This window comes from Quercus robur, chromosome 6 (genome assembly GCF_932294415.1).
Source record: "Quercus robur chromosome 6, dhQueRobu3.1, whole genome shotgun sequence".
Classification (NCBI taxonomy): Eukaryota; Viridiplantae; Streptophyta; class Magnoliopsida; order Fagales; family Fagaceae; genus Quercus; species Quercus robur.
The window spans coordinates 3,983,851-4,003,051 of record NC_065539.1 but is presented as its reverse complement, the minus strand read 5'-3'; the positions used below and the strand labels follow the sequence as shown (position 1 = coordinate 4,003,051).

At 32.6% G+C, this 19,201-nt stretch overlaps 1 protein-coding gene across 3 annotated transcripts; it reads left to right on the top strand.

Moving 5' to 3' along the window:
* Positions 1 to 13,198: 13,198 nt before the first annotated feature.
* LOC126732364 (uncharacterized) lies at positions 13,199 to 19,109 on the top strand. 3 transcript variants are annotated; one of them, XR_007659463.1, is made up of 8 exons: positions 13,199 to 13,423; positions 14,774 to 14,888; positions 14,965 to 15,035; positions 16,169 to 16,453; positions 16,642 to 16,729; positions 17,970 to 18,174; positions 18,217 to 18,664; positions 18,754 to 19,109. XR_007659463.1 is itself a non-coding variant. In XM_050435160.1 (7 exons), the coding sequence occupies exons 1-7, from the start codon at positions 13,394 to 13,396 to the stop codon at positions 18,830 to 18,832; spliced, it is 768 nt and encodes a 255-aa protein (XP_050291117.1). In that variant the 5' UTR covers positions 13,200 to 13,393; the 3' UTR covers positions 18,833 to 19,109. The 3 variants fall into 3 exon arrangements, 2 of the variants coding, with proteins under 2 accessions (XP_050291117.1, XP_050291116.1); XM_050435160.1 differs by lacking the exon at positions 18,217 to 18,664 and having other exon boundaries at positions 13,200 to 13,423; positions 16,651 to 16,729; positions 17,970 to 18,078; XM_050435159.1 differs by lacking the exon at positions 18,217 to 18,664 and having other exon boundaries at positions 13,202 to 13,423; positions 17,970 to 18,078.
* Positions 19,110 to 19,201: the final 92 nt, after the last annotated feature.

The window sequence follows — 19,201 nt, the reverse complement described above, 5'->3', positions numbered from 1 at the left end:
ACATTTCATCCACACTTTAAGGGTATCATTTGATTCATGTTGACGACTCGACCTGATTCGAATAATATTATGTGGTTTTTAATGGGAGATTTTTGGAGGCTTAGTCCATGGAGCGGAGGCTTAGGTCGACAGGCTCAAGTTGGAGCGCTTATGGACAAGCCTTTTGGGGGTCCGGGGGCAACACCCCCGGGAAAAATTTTATGAGAAAACAATGAACAGTTTTACTTAATGTAGAAATTAAATTCATATTTTGAAATTAAAATCTCTATATTTTACAATGCTTCTATTTAAATAAATAAAAAACATAAAAAAAAAAAGCTACTTATTTTTATGTTTATGTTTATTTGTCAATAATCCCAACAACCAAAAAAGAAAAAAAAAGTTATAAGGAACTCGAGTTTATTAAACTCGAGTTCCTTACAAGGTACTCGAGCTCGAGCTCGAGTACCTTAGAAAAAAAAAAAAGCATTTTTTAATGGCCCAATTTCCACCTCAGCAGCGCCACGGTGGCAAAACTCCTAGGAACTCGAGTTTAAGAAACTCGAGTTCCATAAAAAGTGGTATTTTCCTATATAGTTCCGAAATAGTGTTTTTTTACAAAATATTTCAAAAATTCGTGGTATTGGGCCATTTTGGCCCAACTAATTGTGTGCATTTTGAAACATTTTGTAAGAAATTTTTTATTTTTGTCTATAGTAGACTTAATAGTTATTATGTGTTACAGTATTTGGGAAATATGTATTGCTTGAGTAAATTAATAAATATTCGATTATTTTGACTAATTTAAGCATATAAATTTTTTTAATATTCTTTACAGTATATTACTAAATTTTATTTTTTTCTTTTTCTTTTCAACTATTGCCAAAGCAATTCAATTTGAGTAAGAATGTCATATTCCAAATCAATATTTCAATATTGATCTTCAAAAAATCATAAAATTTTATTTTATATAAATAATTAGTGTACCGTCTATAAGTAATTAATACATGAAAATAAATACTTTTATTCTATTTATATTTGAGAGAGTTTCAAAATATGACATTCACTCTTAATAATAATTTATTTATCATTAGACCAAGACATCTATTGCTTTTTAGTGTAGGTGAGAATTGAACTCTAAATCTCTTATTTAACCGTGAGAGACTTTACTAGTTGAACTAATTAAAACTCACTACTTTGTTAATACTTTGTTTAATTATGTTACACAAATTTAGGCTATGATAGTATTGGTTCCACACACACGTATATTAAAAGGATGAGAAATGTACATAATAGTATATTGTTAATATTCATATAACTAAAAATACGAACATATTAGTTAATGAATTCACAACTATTTTTTTATTTCAACTAATATTTTATGCACATAAGTTTTTATAATTTTATTAAAAAAAAATTTTATCTATAATAAGTATTCCAATAAATAGTTTCTTGTATAAATTTTATAAAAAAAAATAACCATATCAATTAACAATTATTTTTATATAAATAGTTAGACATCATCTATAGACTATAGATAATTAATTAATAGGAATAAATAAATTTATCTCATTAATGTATGGAAAGTAATTAATATATTGACATAAATGCATTGTTTTGATGAGGTGAAATGTTAAATAAATAGAATGGTAAAATATTATTTTGGTTCCTAAACTTTACCAAAACTTTGTTTTCATCCCTAAACTTTTAAAAGTTCTTTTTCCATCCCTAAAATATGTAAAGAGTTTTTTGGTCAATGGTTCAGACTTAAGAGACAAAAATAAGGATGAAAAAATAACTTTTTTCAATAGTTTTTATTTATTTATTAAGTTTAAGAATAGAAAGTAAAACATTTTCACTAGTTTAGGGAAGAAAAATGAACTTTTCAATAATTTATGAATTAAAAAAAAATAAGTTTAGGAATTAAAAAAAAAAAAAAAAACTTTTGGTAAAGTTTAAGGACAAAAATAATATTTTAGCCTAGATAGAATTCTCATTTCTTCTCCAAAAATATCCCACTTAACATTACCTTAGGCTGCTATTTACTTTTCAAAAACTCCAAAAAAGAAAAAGAAAAAAAATCAAAGTTCCTTTTCAATTTTTTTTTTTTTTATTAACTCAACCCTATTTGCTTTTCAGGAAACCATAAAATAAAAATAAAAATCCAAAGTTCCTTTTCACACATAGAAGGGAAAAAATTGCCAAATGCCCTTTTCGAGCAAAAATAGCAGCTCTTTACCCTCTTTCCCAAACTAATTAGGAAAATGCCCCTCTTTTGAAACTCAATTTGTGATAAATCAAGTTAGGCCCTATAGCAGCGTTTTTAAGGAGGCTATAGTGACGTTTTAAGGACCTATAGTGGCGTTTTGTAACTCGACCTCTATGAAATCGAGTTATAGGTAAAAAAAATAAATAATAAAATTGTCTATAACTCGATTTCATGGAGGTCGAGTTACAAAACGTTACTATAGGTCCTTAAAACGTCACTATAGGTCCTTAAAAACGCCGCTATAGGGCTCCAATTTTATTTTTTTTTTTAATCTCGATTTATCTCAAATCGAGTTACAAAATATGGGTATTTCCCTAATTAGTTTGAAAAATGAGGCAAAACGCTGCTTAGTTTGGGAGAAAAGGGCATTTGCCCATTTTCTCCCACATAGAAGTAATATGTGTGTGTTTTTTTATAATAATCACAAATAAATTTTAAGTTGTATGCACACATATGTTTATTATGAATTTAATCACACATAAATAAAACCTAATTTTGATATTCATTTCATGTTATCAAAGCATATAAAAGACCAATCGATTTTCTATATCAATTTTAACGTGAAATATTGGAGAAAATTAAAACTCAACAAATTATCCTTAAAATGTAATATTAGGATCATAGTTGTTAAAATCATAATTTGGATTGCAGAAGCCTATAGATCCTAGACAATCTTATGTTCTTTTAAAAAATGAGTAAAGATCTTAGGAATTTTTAAATAAAATCAGCTTGCTTTACAAGTAAGGCTGAAGTTGCAGACCAACAGATATAGAGTGGAAAAGTCCTTTAAAATTGGGAATTAGATCTTTTTAAGACTTCAACTTCAACCCTACAAGAAAAGCTCATTGGGACCTTGGAAACTTTCCTCTATGTTATATGATCCTTTCAAAATCTTGCAAATGGTTGGTCCAGTAACCTACAACTTGATCTACCAATTATTTATTTATTTATTGATAATTTGTAATTTCCATTCAAAGAAAAATAACGGATGGACAATTATTCTTGGTAGATTGTCTTACTGAAATAAAAACAGTCTTTCACATTAAGTGAGAACTTTATAGTTATATAAATGGTGGAATTGCAATCTCTCTTAACCCAACGAAACAAATATTGAGGAAATGAAATTTAATACTTGATATATTACTAATGACTTTATTAATAGACCAATTTGGGGAAATATCTCTAACTTTTTTTTTTTTTGAGAATCAACATAGCGATGCATTTAATTAGGAAATACCAACTAAATCAGCTTGGTAACAAGACAATACATCAGGAGGAACATCTTCCATCCAAATTACACAATTTGATAAATTAACTGCTAATTGTGCCAAATTGTGTGCAACTGTGTTGCCCTCTCTCTTAGTGTGAGAGTAGGACAATTTTGAAAAAGCTGAAGAAAGAGACAGAGAGTCCTGAATCATCAAACCATAAGGAGCCAAAACAGGGTTCTTGGAGTTCAAGGCCACCATCACCAGTAGGGAGTCACCTTCCAAGACAACATTTGTTAAGTAAAACTATAAAAATATAGTTTTTTAAAAAACTAAAACTATAAATTGGAGCCTTTTTTAAAAAGCTTTGTTCAACTTTTATAAGCTTTTAATGGGAATATATATTGAAAAAAAAAAAACATGGTTATTTATCATTTTAACATTCATTATTTCATTATTTTCCCCTCACTCTCTTCTCGTTTTGAACAACAAAAAAAATCAACTTAACCATTACAAAGAAAGTTGTTCTTGATCTAAGAGAGTCATTGTCGATTTGAGAGCCATTGTCGAACTCTTTGAGAGAGAGACTTTGAGAAGTCACTAAGTCGAATCCCTCCTCCCATATTGTTGCTCCTTACCATTGCCACAACACTACTGTGTCCCCCCACCATTAAGCAATCAAGTCAAACCAAATGTGAGAGAGAGAGAGAGAGAGAGAGAGAGAGAGTTGTTAGGAGCATGATTTTAAAAATCAGACTGGCCGGTCCGATCAATTGAATCAAAAACTGACCACTAGTTTGGTTTGGAAAAAACCTTAAAAATTGGCCAAAGCCGGGAGCCAAAGGCAAATCTAATTTTGCCCCTAATTTGGTTTTTAAATCCATGGTTAGGAGTGGGAATAATAATAAAATAATAATAGAAGGTGTGGATGCCAAGAATAGTAACATTGTCCAATTCTTCCATGGGAAAGAATTTGGGTTTGAATCCCCGCTCCCCTACTTAATGTAAGGTAAAAAAGGGGAGAGGAGGTGGATAACATTAGGTATTCTTTTCGCACATTGAACTATATTGAAATGATTTTGTAATTATAGTGTTTAATTGATATAAATTAGGGATTTATGGTTCAATTAAAACTAAGATTAGATTGTGGAGTTTTATGTGATTTCACATAATAATAATCCAATAAATATTGGTCATTAATGGAATTATAAATTATTTGTATCCTAGTGTGAAAACATGTATCGATAAAATATTATATATACATATAGCATTTGAACTTGAATATTTTTATAGGAAACACTGTTAGGAGGTAACAATTGAGTTAAAGATTCTAAACAAATATTTTTTTATATAACTCTTAGCAAATATTAATTAGGACTAACGTGGACCACTGATCCCTGCCTTGCTCTAGAGTATTCATGTCCAGGCTCAACAAAATTTTAGCTACGGTATGACCAAGTAATTGGCAAGTTCTTTCTAAAAAAAAAAATGTAATTGGCAAGTTACAATTATAAAGTGATTTCAATCTATTACAATTGTTTGGTAACAAAATTGATAAATTTTTGTAAATGTGTGAAATGAGAAAAGAGAACCACCGCACACATTTGATGTAATGGTCGTGGTTTTTAGACTCGGACAGTTCAAAGAATCAGTAAAGGGAGAGATTCAAAATTTTTAAGGTCAAACTGCGATGACGTCATAATTACTTTAATAATTAATTAAAGCCCAAATATAGATATTAAATTTATAAAAGTAACAAAATTGACTAATATATCTATATATGTGAGGAAAATTTAATGATTTTCAAACAAATATTTACAAATTAAATAAGAAAGTTAATAAAATAAAATAATAACCATGAAAACATTTAATTTTATGATTAATTTTTGAAGTAAAATTGAATATCTTTGAAGGAATTTCCAATAAATAATAAGGGGTTCATGGAATTTCCAATAAATTTGGTTCTCTATATTTAAAAAACCGGATTTCAATTCAATTCTCGATTAATCCGGTCGGACTGCCCAGTCCAATCCGAGTTTGACAACCTTGGTAATGGTTCCTATACAAATATTGATGGTGAACTAAAAGTTGATTAAAAAGTTGAACTCCAATCTCGTTCATGAGAGCCGTCCAGACCAAGAGTGGCCATGCCAAACGAAACAATCATCCATAAGTTGGTGGGTTGTCCATGGGCCTATGGTCGTCTATGAGGATTGTAACAAGATGATCCCCAACACAAACTCCAAGAGAAGTTTTATCTACACAAATTAGTAAATTGGGCCACATGTTATTATTCTAAAGACGTAAATAAGGCTCCGCTTCATCTCCCTTTGTGAATACTTAAATTGCCATTAACAGTTATAGAAGATGAATATACGATAACTCTCATAGCGGTTGTGGAAGTTATCCAAGAACTCTTTGACCTCCTCAAATATAGGGGAAGTTACATGTCAAATAACTGCTCCAAGAGCGGAGTATCTAAACACTCATTTACGACAAGAAAAGGTAAGTGTGAAACATTTCCCAAGAAGTTGGAACTCTAGAATTTGAGAGAAAAACTAACTTAAACATCGGAGGGTTATTGACCAGTCCAGACTGATCACCTTTGATAGTGTGTTTTCTTTGCAAGCCTTTTCAAGTGACCGCTAGATCATTGACGCTTGGAGCATTCAGCTTACTGATTTACCGTGATCATCAAATATAATTGCATATGGGGTGTTGGGGGCAAGGGTTAAAGTTCAGAATTTTCATGCGGGAATTTTACACACATATACTTAAATTATGCTAGACTATAATTCTATCTCAGATCCCAATAAGAGAGAGAGAGAGATGTGTTTTTTTTTTTTTGTTTTTCATAAAAGTGCTACTAATTGTTGCTATTATATTTGCTAAAAATCTTATAATTCAACTGACACTTTTTAATATTTTTAATAGACATATTTATGATTCAAATATTACACCAAATTATTATTTTTTGTGACAAATGAGGGTGTCCAAATATTCAAAAACCTCTTTAAGTATCTAATTATTCTTTCGAGTGTATACAATCTCCCGTCCCACACATACCAAGTTATTACAGTAAGAAATCTCATAGAAGTGACTCCAAAATATTAGCAAGAAATTTCAAACTCGAAATCTCATAAATATCATAAGAACTTATTAACCACTAAACTAACTACTTAAGTTTATTACTAACTTTTTTTTTTTTTTGAAACTAGTTTATTACTAACTTATAATCCAAGGACAAACGGACAATAAATAAAATCAATAAAACAAGGCTGGTCTACATCATAACATTGCTCGTCCCCAAAAAAAAAAAAAAAAAAAAAGGTTCTGAATAGTCAACAACCCGTGACTAGTTCTATAATGAATTTGGAGAAAAATTTCATGGATTGGGGCAAGGCGATCGAATCGAATAGAAACCCGAGTGTATACAGATTCGCTGAAAACTGAAAGTCATGCCAAAGCTCACATGGTACAATTTCCACACTTCCAAGGTCCAACGGATTCATTATGCAACGGATCGAATTATAAATAAGATGAACCTGCCCCAAACGACAAAGTCGGTCTACATTTGTATTGTTCGTCTTACGTAAACGTTAACAGTGACAGCGAAAGAGGGTGGGGTCCCAATATTTATTCTCAAAGGTTTTGTGAAAATAGTTAACAGCCCCGTGACTCCGTTTGATTTGACTTTTGTCTCGTTGTCTTTGTTTTCAGTACCAAAATAGCTTTTTCGTCGCTTTAAAGCTTCACATGCAGCGCTAATCTCAACATCTATACAAATCTTGTACCGTACTATATAATATCTCCAAAGATTCTTGCCGTCTTTCTCACTTTTGCCCTTCACGTTTTGTACACCGTAGAAAGAATCTCCCACGTGCTTATGGTATGGGGTACTGCTGCGGGGATATATATATATATATATATATATATTTTTTTTTTTTCTTTTGAGAAAATGCTGCGTGGTTTGTATGGAAACTGCTTCTTTTCAAAAGTTACGGAAAAAATTCTTCAAATTCTTTTTATATTCAATTTTTTTATTATAACTTTTTAGTGGATGTGAATTTTGAAATTTTAATTGTTGAATTATATGTTTTTATTATATCTTTCATATTTGCAAATTTTCAAGAAAATAAAAAATTAATAGCTATGTCATTGATTAAATATTTAAATTTCAAGTTTTTGTGGTATAAAATTATGCTATGGGAAGATGAGAATCCAAGGATACGAACAAATAGGCCGAGGATAGCATCATATGTATGGACCTCAAAATACATTAATAACATACCCTCGGGAAAACACAGACAACCCTCTACCAAAGCAAGAAAACCACAAAGCTCGAAGACTCCAAGGACACCTGTGCATTCTCAGGAAGCCGAGATCCCATGCTGTAGGCCGTCGAGCACAAACCAAGGATGAAAAGGAAGATTTGTTATCAAGCTAGGAAAAAAATAAGATAAATAAAGTATCCATCACCTCCACATTCAATGCTCTGCATCCACTTAGCTGGCCGCATTAGTGAGACATGACATCTGAATAGTGTAACTACAGCTCATAACCTAATGTAAGAGCCTTCTAGTAAGGCCCTGATGGGACAAATATCAATGGAAGTAAACCATGACCCTCCATATGTACAGCTCAGATGCACCTTAGCTAAGTATACAAGGCACAAGAATCCCTATAGAAAGCGAATTCAGAACACTTGTAATCTCTATTTCGGACTAAACTCGAGGAGTTCAATACAAGCCCTTCAAGGCTATCTTTCTAAAATACTTGTATAATAATACTTAGTATCTGTTTGGATACTGCTGAAACGCAGTGCGTTTGTGTTTCATTTTTTTTCATTGAGAAGCGCGTTTTAGTGCTGTTTAGTGGGTCCCCTGCACTGTTCACGGGACCCACAAACCTTTTTTTTCAACAACTTTTTCATTAAAAATTAGTCCCATAACACTATTCACACATTTAAAATTTATTTTGCTACAGTGTTTTCTGTTTTCAATTTTCAGCGGTATCCAAATTGACCCTTAGCCTGTGTTTGGTTGGATGTAAAATATTTTCCGGAAACGGAAAATATTTTCAAGTGTTTGGTTGCGTTCCAAAAAATATTTTGGAAAATATTTTCTGATGTTTGGTTGTATTCTTGAAAATGCTCTAAAAAAACCCATTTTTATCATGTTTCTCACATTTTCTCAGCTTCCAAACAAATAAATCATCAAATCCAACAAAACCCAAATTCATCAAAACCCAAATTTTCAATACCCAACAAAAAAAAAAATTCATCAAATCAAAGATCAACCCAAAATCAGAGAACAACAAAACAAGAACCACCCACGCCACCACAACAACAACAAGAAAATCAGAGATCAAAGAGAGCAAGCAAATCGGCGACAAGATCAACCCAGAGGAGGATCAACCCAGAGGAGGATCGACCCAGAGCAAGCAGATTGACGATTCAGCGGGACGATCTCGAGTTTGACGAATGGTGCGATGATTTCTGGGTTCGCGATGATTGGTGGCGAATGGGTTTGACGATTTCTGGGTCCGCGACGATCAGTGACGAATGGGTTTGATGATTTCTGGGTTCGCGATCTGAGGAATGGGTTCGACGGCACGATCTCTCTCTCTCTATCTCTCTGTTTGCACATCTGAGTCCTTCCTTCTCTCACTCACTCTCTCTCTCTCTCTCTCTCTCACTCTCTTTGGGCATTGCTCAATGAATGAGTGAGCTCGGTCTTGGGTTTTTTGGGTTTGTCGGAGCTGTTGGATGTGGATCGATCTCGCCTTCGTCGGTGCTGGGGTGCTAGTGTGATCTCTCTTCCTTGCTGTCTCTCTCTCTCTTCTATTTTCCTAGGGCGGAAGTGATTTGAAGTGAAAATGAGAACGAAAATTATTTTCCGCCCTCTCAACCTTATTTTACGGTTAAACTGAAAACATTTTTAGTTTGACCGAATTTTCAGTAACAGCCAAACATCCACTTTTCCGGAATCAGTTTGAAGCCAAAACAAACGAAGCCTTAATATTAATTTTTCCAATTCCAAATAGATTAATCTACTCAAAAAAGGGCATATAAGGCTGATTAAACATCCCACCTCTACAAATTAATTGTGTGAGCAAACGTAGCAAGTATATCATCCTTTCAACTTGTCTTATCTTCTTGCCACCACATATGCATAAAAATAAGTTTATTTATAATCAAATATTAAATAACACCCGATTTGAACTAAATTTGACATATGTGTTAAGAATAAATAAAAAATGCAATCTAACGATTATATTTTCAAAATTAACATCTAATAAAAAAAAAATATATAGGAGGAATTTGTTTACTGCCTCCCAAGCAAATTTTTTTAAAAACTTTTATCTACAGAAAAGGTTAACAATTTCAAAAACCTTATAATTTAATGGTATGACCTAATTCCTATTTTGACCATAGAGAGGAGAATCTATCAACCTTCAATTATTGGGAAAAAAATGGAATATATATTAGATTGATATTTTTAATTTTTTAATTTTATAAATTCTGATATTTTTGAAATTTTGGTAAATATTTTCAAACTAAATATTGAGGGCTCCCATTGAATTTTAAATATGTTAAAGTATAAGTTAAAATTAAATTATTGAGAGCTCTTGTGTGTGTGTGTGTGTATAATATTCATGCCAAATTTTGTATAAATGAAAGTATGGGAAGGGAGGAACCGAGTACGGAGTAGGAACTATGGGCCCAGCCTAAGAAGGAAAAAAAGGCCACAACGCACATCAGATCCTGACCTAACCTAAGGGCTTGAGTCCGAGGAAAAAAGATAAAGAGGCTGACCTTCTAAGGAGCCCGAGGAGCAAGCATCCCTCGAGGATTCTTAAGCAAGCCAACAGTATTACAAGACAAGAAACCGAGGGAGGAGGAAGAGATAAGAAAGCAAGGAACAAATGAAATATCTGGATAAAGTAGACATCACCTCCGCATTTAATGCACTGTACCAACTTAGATGGCCACATTAATGAAGGAGTAACCCCTGAACAGTGGACTCACAGCTTGCAACACAGTTTATCACCTCCAGCACAACTCTAATGGGACAAGCATCCAAAGGAAAGATCTTGGCTGTACAAGTGTAGGGATATGATGCAATTCTAAGACCTATATAAAGGAAAGGAAAAACCTAAAAGAAAAGGACAAAAACTAAAGAACAAGACTCTGTATTAAAGACTTAAACCTTTTTTATGCATATTACATCCTTGGCTATACCCGAGGAAGTGTTATTCTTCTATCGTCGTGTTTCCTTTGTTACCTTTAAAGTTCTCATTTCATTAATCCTCTAGCTGGATCATAACTACATGTCAAAGTTGACCTTGCAAGCTCATACTTTGACAAATTAATTGCACTGGACTTTAAGGATTTGTTTTGATACCGATTATTGTTGAAAACTGAAAACTAAAAATACTGTAACAAAATAAATTTTAAATGTGTGAATAGTACCGTGGGACCCAATTTTAAAGTTTTTTTTTACTGAATAAAGTACTTGCGAGTCTCGTGAACAATGCACAAGACCCACTGAAAAACACACAGCGCAGCTGAAAACACTTTTCAGCTCTATCCAAACGTTCACTAAATTTGACTCCACTATTCTAAGTTGGCTTTGAATTTTTATAGTCCTACAAAAATGTTATTTATTATTTGATTCATAAATTTATATCTTATTTTTAATGCTTTCTAAAGTATTAACCATTGGCTAGCGCTCATCTTTGGCCCGTACATAAGATATAAATTTAGAATCAACCTTAAGGAGTAGTACAATTAGTTGAGAAACATGCCTCATTAAATGGAGGTCACTAGTTTAAAGTTTAAACATATTCAAGCAAGATTATAATGGTTGTAAATCTAGTAGTTATTTGACCAATTTTTTTCCAAACTTTGGGAGGAAAGTTAGGTATGCTGCCTGGTCTAACATTCAACTTATTTAGCTTAAGAACAACTTTTATAATTTTAATTTTTTTTTAGTGTCATTGTAAGTTTGTCCAATTTATTTTTTAAGTCAAATAAATAAATGAAAATAACCTAAGCCAAATGAGCACTTAAAGCATTTGCATCAATCAATACAAAATATAAAAATATATCAATTTTACATATTCAACCTCCAAAATCACCCATATCAGTCAAACTAAAAATGTGTAATATTACAAAGTTGCTACAGTAATTGTGTAAATTTACATTGATACTATTCACTTTGCATATAGTTTTTTATTCTTTCTTTACAATTGAAGGAAGAGAGTGGATGGAGGTTATTGTGTGTAAAGAAATAGAAACAATTTAAAAAAATATTTTAATGTAATTTAGTGTAAAATAGATAATCTGTCATATAGTTTTTTATTCTTTCTTTACAAGGTTGAAGGAAGAGATTGGATGGAGGTTATTGTGTGTAAAGAAAGAGAAACAATTTAAAAAAATATTTTAATGTAATTTAGTGTAAAATAAATAATCTGTCATAGGGTGTTTTGAAAAGTGAGTATGTAAAATAGAAAAATTAAGTTCTTACTTAGCAAGTCTCATCCATTATAATGCTTCTTTAATTTATTTAAAAAATAAAAAAAAATTGGCTCCAAAATATTTCCAAAATATCTTGTAATAGAAAGCTCAGAATATGTCAATTATTTCATCTTTATCTAAAGACAATAAATTCTTCTTCTATTTTTTTATCTTTATCTAAGACAATAAATTCAGTATGCGAATCATTGATCAAATAAATCACCTTACAATATCTAAAAAATAAAATAAAAGTACCAAAGTTTGGAAGACAATAAATGTCTATGTGACAAATATTATTTTTGCCAATTTATTTGACTATTTAATTTGCTACAGTATTTTCAGTTTTCAATAGTGTCCAAACGGACCCTAAAAGTACCAAAGTTTGGAGGACAATAAGTGTTGAGTCTTTTGGCTGAATATTGCTAAATCCGGAATTTATTTGCGTTAGAGGTACTGTTCCAAGTTATTTAGGGAATTGAGGAAGGAGAGTAAATTTTGGCAATGGTGTTGCCGAAATTCAACAAAAGTATGAGAGAGAAAGAGAAAAAATTGGAGAGAAAAAATTTTGAATTTCGGTAATTACATTATCGAAATTCCTGCTGTGGTGTTGCCCAAACCAATTATGGCAATACCATTGCCGAAATAGGGGGAAATTCACTATCGCGTTTTGTTGAATTTTGGCAACATTGTTGCCGAAATTCACTCTCTTTCCTTAATTCCCTAAATAACTTGGAACAGTGTCTATAACGCAAATAAACTCCGAATTTAGCAATATTCAGCCAAAAGACTCATAAGTGTTTGTTTGACAAATATTATTTTTGCCAACTTATTTTACTATTCAATTTATTTTTACTATTATTTATAGATCCTACTGCACTTTTTATTACTGTACTATTTTAACTAACTTTTATATTTACTTATAATACTTTTAGCAAAAAATTTTCAATTTCAAGAAAATAAACCAGAAAGGACCCTAAATAGAAATAGTGGAAATTGAAAAACGTATAAGATTTTTTAAACGTCAAAAAATAAGAACGGTCATTGTCTAGGAAACTTAAGGCTAATTTGGTCATACAAAATACATTCTCATGTACAGCGAGAGTGGTAGATAGCAATAACAAATTGTCAAGTCGACGACGTCGTAGTCGTAGTCAGTTGCTTTTTCAGACAAACGCGCCGCGTACTTAACAGAATATAAATTTTTATACTGATCAAAAGGAAGAAAAAGTAAAAAGCTCTCTCTGCCCACGTAACGTTCACATCCACAGAGAGAGACTAGTAGACCTGTGAGCGTCTCTCTCTCTCTCTCTCTCTCTCTCTTTCTGCAATCTGAAAATATAAGTACGAAAGGCTCTCTCTTTCTCTCTCATACACTTCACACCTTAGCTAAAATTTCACAGACTGTGATTGCACACAATGCCAATGGCTGCTGATTCGGCCAATGAGGTAAAGTTTTTGAATCTCTCTTCAAAATTACAGCTGTTTTAGCGCTTATCAGTGACGATTTCTAACTATTCTAACCTTTGGTTCTCTGATTCCAGCTGCATTTCCAGTTTGCTTTCTAATTGTGCTTCAATTTTCAATTCAAGTGGTTAGAAGCCAAGAAATTGAACTAAATTTTCGATTTTTTTCACTTATTTGACTCTATTTATAAAGATAAAGCAACATAAAAGTTAATAAATTTAGAATTTTTTTAGTTGCTCTTAGCATTATGGAAGTGTTGAAGAAATTGATGGGGTAGACCTAATTATCGGACATTATTATTCTTCATTTATATATTATAAAAATAAAAAACTGAATTTTGTGACTGTTTCTTGAAATTCAGAATTGAGCTGGTCCACCTAGTCTAATTAGGCTCTAATCAACTTTTTTCTACTAGTAATTTTATTCCTTGGAACTTGAAATCTGCATTTTTTTTTTCTTACTTTGTAATTGTGTTCCTTTGTATTTGAACTAAATTCTTAGCTTGTTGAGTGAGATGTTTACTGTTTAGTAGTTAGTTGTGTTTCCTTTATGCTTTAGGAAATAAAGAAAAGAAAAGGAGTTTTGATCCACTCTCATCTAGCTAAGATGATAAGCAGTTTCTTGCTGATTCAATAGACTGTTATCTTCACTTCATTTGGTGCAACAATGACGGTTTTGAATCGAAACCCTCGCATTCATTGCGATAATTTGCACTTTTTTTGGAAGTTTGGAGGGGGAGAGGACAGGAGAGGATAAGAGAGGGAGATAGAGAACAAGTGAGGAGTAGAGAGTAGATATCCTATCTTCTTATTTTGGATGTTCTAAAATTAATATCGTGGAAGGAGAATTAGATATAATTCCTCTTGTCTGGTTGTAGAAGGAAAGGAAAGAAATGATAATGTATAAGGAAATGGACAAATATACTCTTCTTCTATTAAACTCTGTACTTTGGAAATGCAAATCCCTTACCCTTCAAATTCCCCCAAATTCCCTCAAATCCTTACCCCCTCTCCTTTAAAAAGGTGGAGGAGGCCCCGTTTCCTTTGCTCTTATCCGATCCTTTGCTATTTTCTGGCTTTATGAAGACTTATTCATTTGTACTGTAACAAATGTAGAGGAATTCCCTATTATATGGTGCTTCCTTTGTATACTCAAATGTCCTGCTTTGCTTGTCCATGCCAAAGCATATTCTAACTTTCTAGTTGTGATGGTAGCAAATGGCTTTTAATAATTGGGGTATCGTATATGAGTCATGTAAAACCATATTGTAATGCCCCACGCCCTAATTATAGAATGTTTCATGCATGAATTTGGCATGTATATTGCTTGCAGGGGGGACAAAACAACCGGGGCATCCAGGATGGTATTTGCAGCTTACCTGTCAGCTGTTCATGTTTCAAGCTACTAAATCAAAGTTTTGATGAGGTCAACCAGCACTGTTCTATAGGTAAAATCAGTTTCTTAATTACACACTTTATTATTTAAGCATGCATCTTGAATGGTTCTTTTGAAATTCGTTTCAGATATTTTGCCAATTCTGCTTGAGGGGGCTTCATTTCCAGCAAGACTAAGTTGCCCACTGCACAATTCACATGTAAGTTCTTCTTTTTAACTGTTGTAGATTACTCTCTCTTTTTCTTTTTTTCAAAAAAGAAAAAAAGAAAGTAATAATGAGTTTCTGTTGATTTTTCTGGGAATTTTAGTGCTAAAAACTGAATGCACTATTCATTGCTACCCACATGCATGGATGGAGCTAGAGTTCCCCCCCCCCCCCCCCCCAAATTTTATAAAAAAAAAAAATTACTAGTATATACGTGGGTTTTTATTTTAGCAATTTTGTTATATAAATTACACTTTGCCCCCTTAACATTATCATTGATTCTTTCAATAGTAATGTTATAGCCATAAACTTTTCTACAACATTTTTACAAATTGTTGAGATAGCAAATTTTATTGGTTAGCATTTGGCCCACCACATACACCACTTTTTTACTTATCAATAAAAAAAAAACCTTAAACAGCTAGGCAGCAAAAGAGCCTGAGGCCGGATCCGCCGCACACGGCCAACAGCAAAGCCACCCCCCTTAACTCTAAGTCCTAGCTCCATCCACGATATTACACAAACACATTTTGGAATGCATCTTGTACGGTCACTATTAGTCCTGATTTGTTGTGACATGAATAAGTGCTGCATTCATCTTTCATCAATAGTTCTGTTTCCAACCTGAAGTATTTGGTTAAAGGGAAGTAAATGATAGTTATGATTATTATTAAGAGGATCTTGCCGTCATCAAAGTTGTTGGACATGTGTTAGTTTGGTACTCACTAAATTTGGATTATGCTTGTAGGAACATGAATATTACTGTCATTTTTATCTATCAGAAAACATGATAAAAGGAAACAAGGATAATTATCAATGTTGACAAGGCCTTTTTTTTTAATTTTAAAATTCTTGAAGGATGATAGACCAAGCGGGTTTATTTTACAGAATTCTTGAAGGAATGCCGTGACTGGCATTGCGAGAGTCATGTTTCTTGATTGTATGTTATATTTTTGGTTGTTATCACTCTGGACTCCAATAGACATCATTTTGTTTTCTTTCCAGTCCAGGAGTTTGTAGACATCAAGTCCCTGTGATTTTGATCATTCAACTCAATGGTTAATTTAATGCAAAATCAGAATTTGGAAATTGGAAATTGGGCTAAAATATAATGTCTATATTTGCAGGGCCAAGATGTCTACAGCATTTCAGTGCTGTCTGGTGAAGGGAAGAGTCCACAATGTGCTTCAGAGTTGGCATTTCTAAGCTTTTTGGAAGTTGCTAATCTATCTAAAAATCAGATGTGCTTGGATGCACAATTGAATTGCCAAAATTGCATTGATTTGCCAGTGAAAAGTGCTGATCCTCTTTCCCCATGCATTGTCGATTTAAATATTGAAAAGGAATATTCAAAAACACCTGAATCCAATGATGAAGCTGTTGAAAGTTTGAAAAGTGAAGGTGCACTAACTGTAAGTTTTATTGTTCAAGTTCCTATTAGATAGATAGCCTTTAAATTATCTAAAATAGTATATTTAAAGAAATTACAAACCACTTATTATATGGTCTGGATTCTGTGGAATCATTTTATCTGTCATTAAATTAATGTTGATTCAATTGTTTTCTTCTGTTTCTAAAGTTTCTATTTAATGGCTTAAAGCATTTGCAGAGGGTGTTGTGGAGACAAGCAAGCCATACAATAGGTGGAAAACTAATGCAGCTTTTCATGAATGTTGGCACTTCAAGAGGTATGTAAGCATTTATGTTACCATTGATTTATTGCTCTTTTCTTTGTGATTTGTTTGCATCCCTTGTCTCATAAATTCTGGTGTTGTTCTTTGTCAAATCCATACATGTTTAAATGAATATGATATACTGTCAAAAAACAAGCTGTGTGACTTTTCTTTGTGATTTGTTTGCATCCCTTGTCTCATAAATTCTGGTGTTGTTCTTTGTCAAATCCATACATGTTTAAATGAATATGATATACTGTCAAAAAGCAAGCTGTGACTCTTTTCTTTGTGGTTTGTTTGCATCCCTTGTCTCATAAATTCTGGTGTTGTTCTTTGTCAAATCCATACATGTTTAAATGAATATGATATACTGTCAAAAGGCAAGCTGTGACTCTTTTCTTTGTGATTTGTTTGCATCCCTTGTCTCATAAATTCTGGTGTTGTTCTTTGTCAAATCCATACATGTTTAAATGAATATGAAATATTGTCAAAAAGCAAGCTTTGCTGAGCAGCTTAGGTTTGAAAGATGTTTCATACATCAATTTCCTGATGGCTTGACAAATGAACATATTTTGTAAGGCATCGAATAGTGAGAACCTTTTTTTGAAAAGAAGAGCATATTCCCAGGGGAAAGTTTCCATGGCTGCTTCTAGGTTCTGAAGACATTCAAAACTTCTTATATCCAAGTGGACTGCGTATGATTCCTTGGCCAAAAGCATGAGAGAACTTCATGTTATTTTTTTTTTTTTTCAGAAAAATGGTGAGGTGCTAGTGCACAAGCATGAGCGTACCACGTCATGGCACACACACACAGACTAGAAACTCCACTTTTACAAGAGATATGGTTGACCAGACTTGAAGATAGAATTATTGGTCATGATCCCTTTGCTTTGTATGGCTAATCAAATTGGAATTCTTCATAATAATATTGCATGTAAACTTTTGTCAGGTGTCTTTACCATCTTATTTCTCAGGTGTCATTCAATATTTTGCATAATATTGAATCTTTCTTAGTTTGTTCTTTGAAGATTAAGTCAATTTCCCAGCATGAGATGCATATCTAATAATTTTCTCTACAATTTCAATTAACTACTTTTAATCACAAACTTTTAATATGCATATAATTAACTTATTACACACTTTCTACTTATTAAAAAAAACATACATATTGCACACTTTCTAATACCATTGTATGCTTACCGGTTTACAACTAGGTACCTAATTTGTTTTTCAACTATCATTTCTGATCGAACAGATAAATCAGTGAGTGAAAGGGCCCATGATACTGCAAATAATCGATGGAGAAGATATAAGCGTTCTACCTCATTTGATTCAAGAAAGATCGTTCTCCTATTTTCAATCATGTAAGCTGCAGATCCTCAACGAATTGATGATAGTGACAGTAGGGAAAGTACTGCTTTCCAATGATATATGCTTTATATCCATGCTCTGGTTTGAGCCTCCATCATTTCATATTGACATAATTATGAACTGGTTTGAGCCTCCATCATTTCATATTGACATAATTATGAACTCTGAATGTTCCAGAATAATTATCATGATACATTTTCAACTTAGAACTTGTTGGAAATGCTTGCTTTAGAATTAGGAGGACCCAGACATAATTTGCTGTATGATATTAATGATCAAGGTGGGAAAAGCATGTGAATGGGTTGTTGGCTTGGTGTCAATTATAATTATAGGATTTTACTCCACTAAACACTTGGGATTTAAAGCATACAAAACGGCTTTTCATTTAAGATTTTAGACTACATGCCGGTATCGCTGGCATTCTCACTAGAGGGCCCTGCAGTTTCAAGTTTCAAGCCCTTCACCCAGCCACACATTCCATATTAACCAAACAGGTAAAGGAGGTGTTCTTTGCACAGATGGGTTTATTTGCTTGATGGGGAGCACTTTTTACTGAACTTAATACCAGCTGCTGGCAAGGTTTTTTCATTGTGGATGAGTTTGCCTTTTCTATGGTTTTTTCCCCCTTTGTTTGACCATTGATTCAATTATGTGTTTTCTTTTTCCAGGTCAAGTTTGGGAACATTGGTGCTGATATATCTGACATTGAAAGTTAGGCAGAGTGGTGATAATTATGTTCATGTCTGATTGTTCAACCTGCTTTTGTGTAGTTCTCTTCAGAACTACAGTTGAAGATCTCTTGCCCACAATGTTAACATGAAACTGTTTTTGGATGTCCTCTGTACATAAGTAGTAACTATCACTCACAATTCTCTATCATTCACAATTCTACTAAATTTTCTGTAATATGCAACTATCACAGCTTATCTCAGTGTTCATATTTCAGCAATAAGGGCACCGTGCTATGCATATCTGATGGGGAATTATTATGTCAATGAACTAGTATGCAACAACTAGCATGCCACCACTATGTGATGCTGCCAATTGCATATGCTAATCAGTTACTCTTGCTAATAGTCACATTATCAGTCTTCACATATGGTTAATGCTACCAAT

What these genes read in the sequence shown, in the direction of transcription:
- LOC126732364 (XM_050435159.1), top strand. Translation starts at nt 13,394, where the DNA reads ATGCCAATGGCTGCTGATTCGGCCAATGAG. An exon ending in CAACCAGCACTGTTCTATAG is followed by an intron (nt 14,889 to 14,964) that starts GTAAAATCAGTT and finishes AATTCGTTTCAG; the next exon opens with ATATTTTGCCAATTCTGCTT. An exon ending in AAAGTGAAGGTGCACTAACT is followed by an intron (nt 16,454 to 16,641) that starts GTAAGTTTTATT and finishes AATGGCTTAAAG; the next exon opens with CATTTGCAGAGGGTGTTGTG.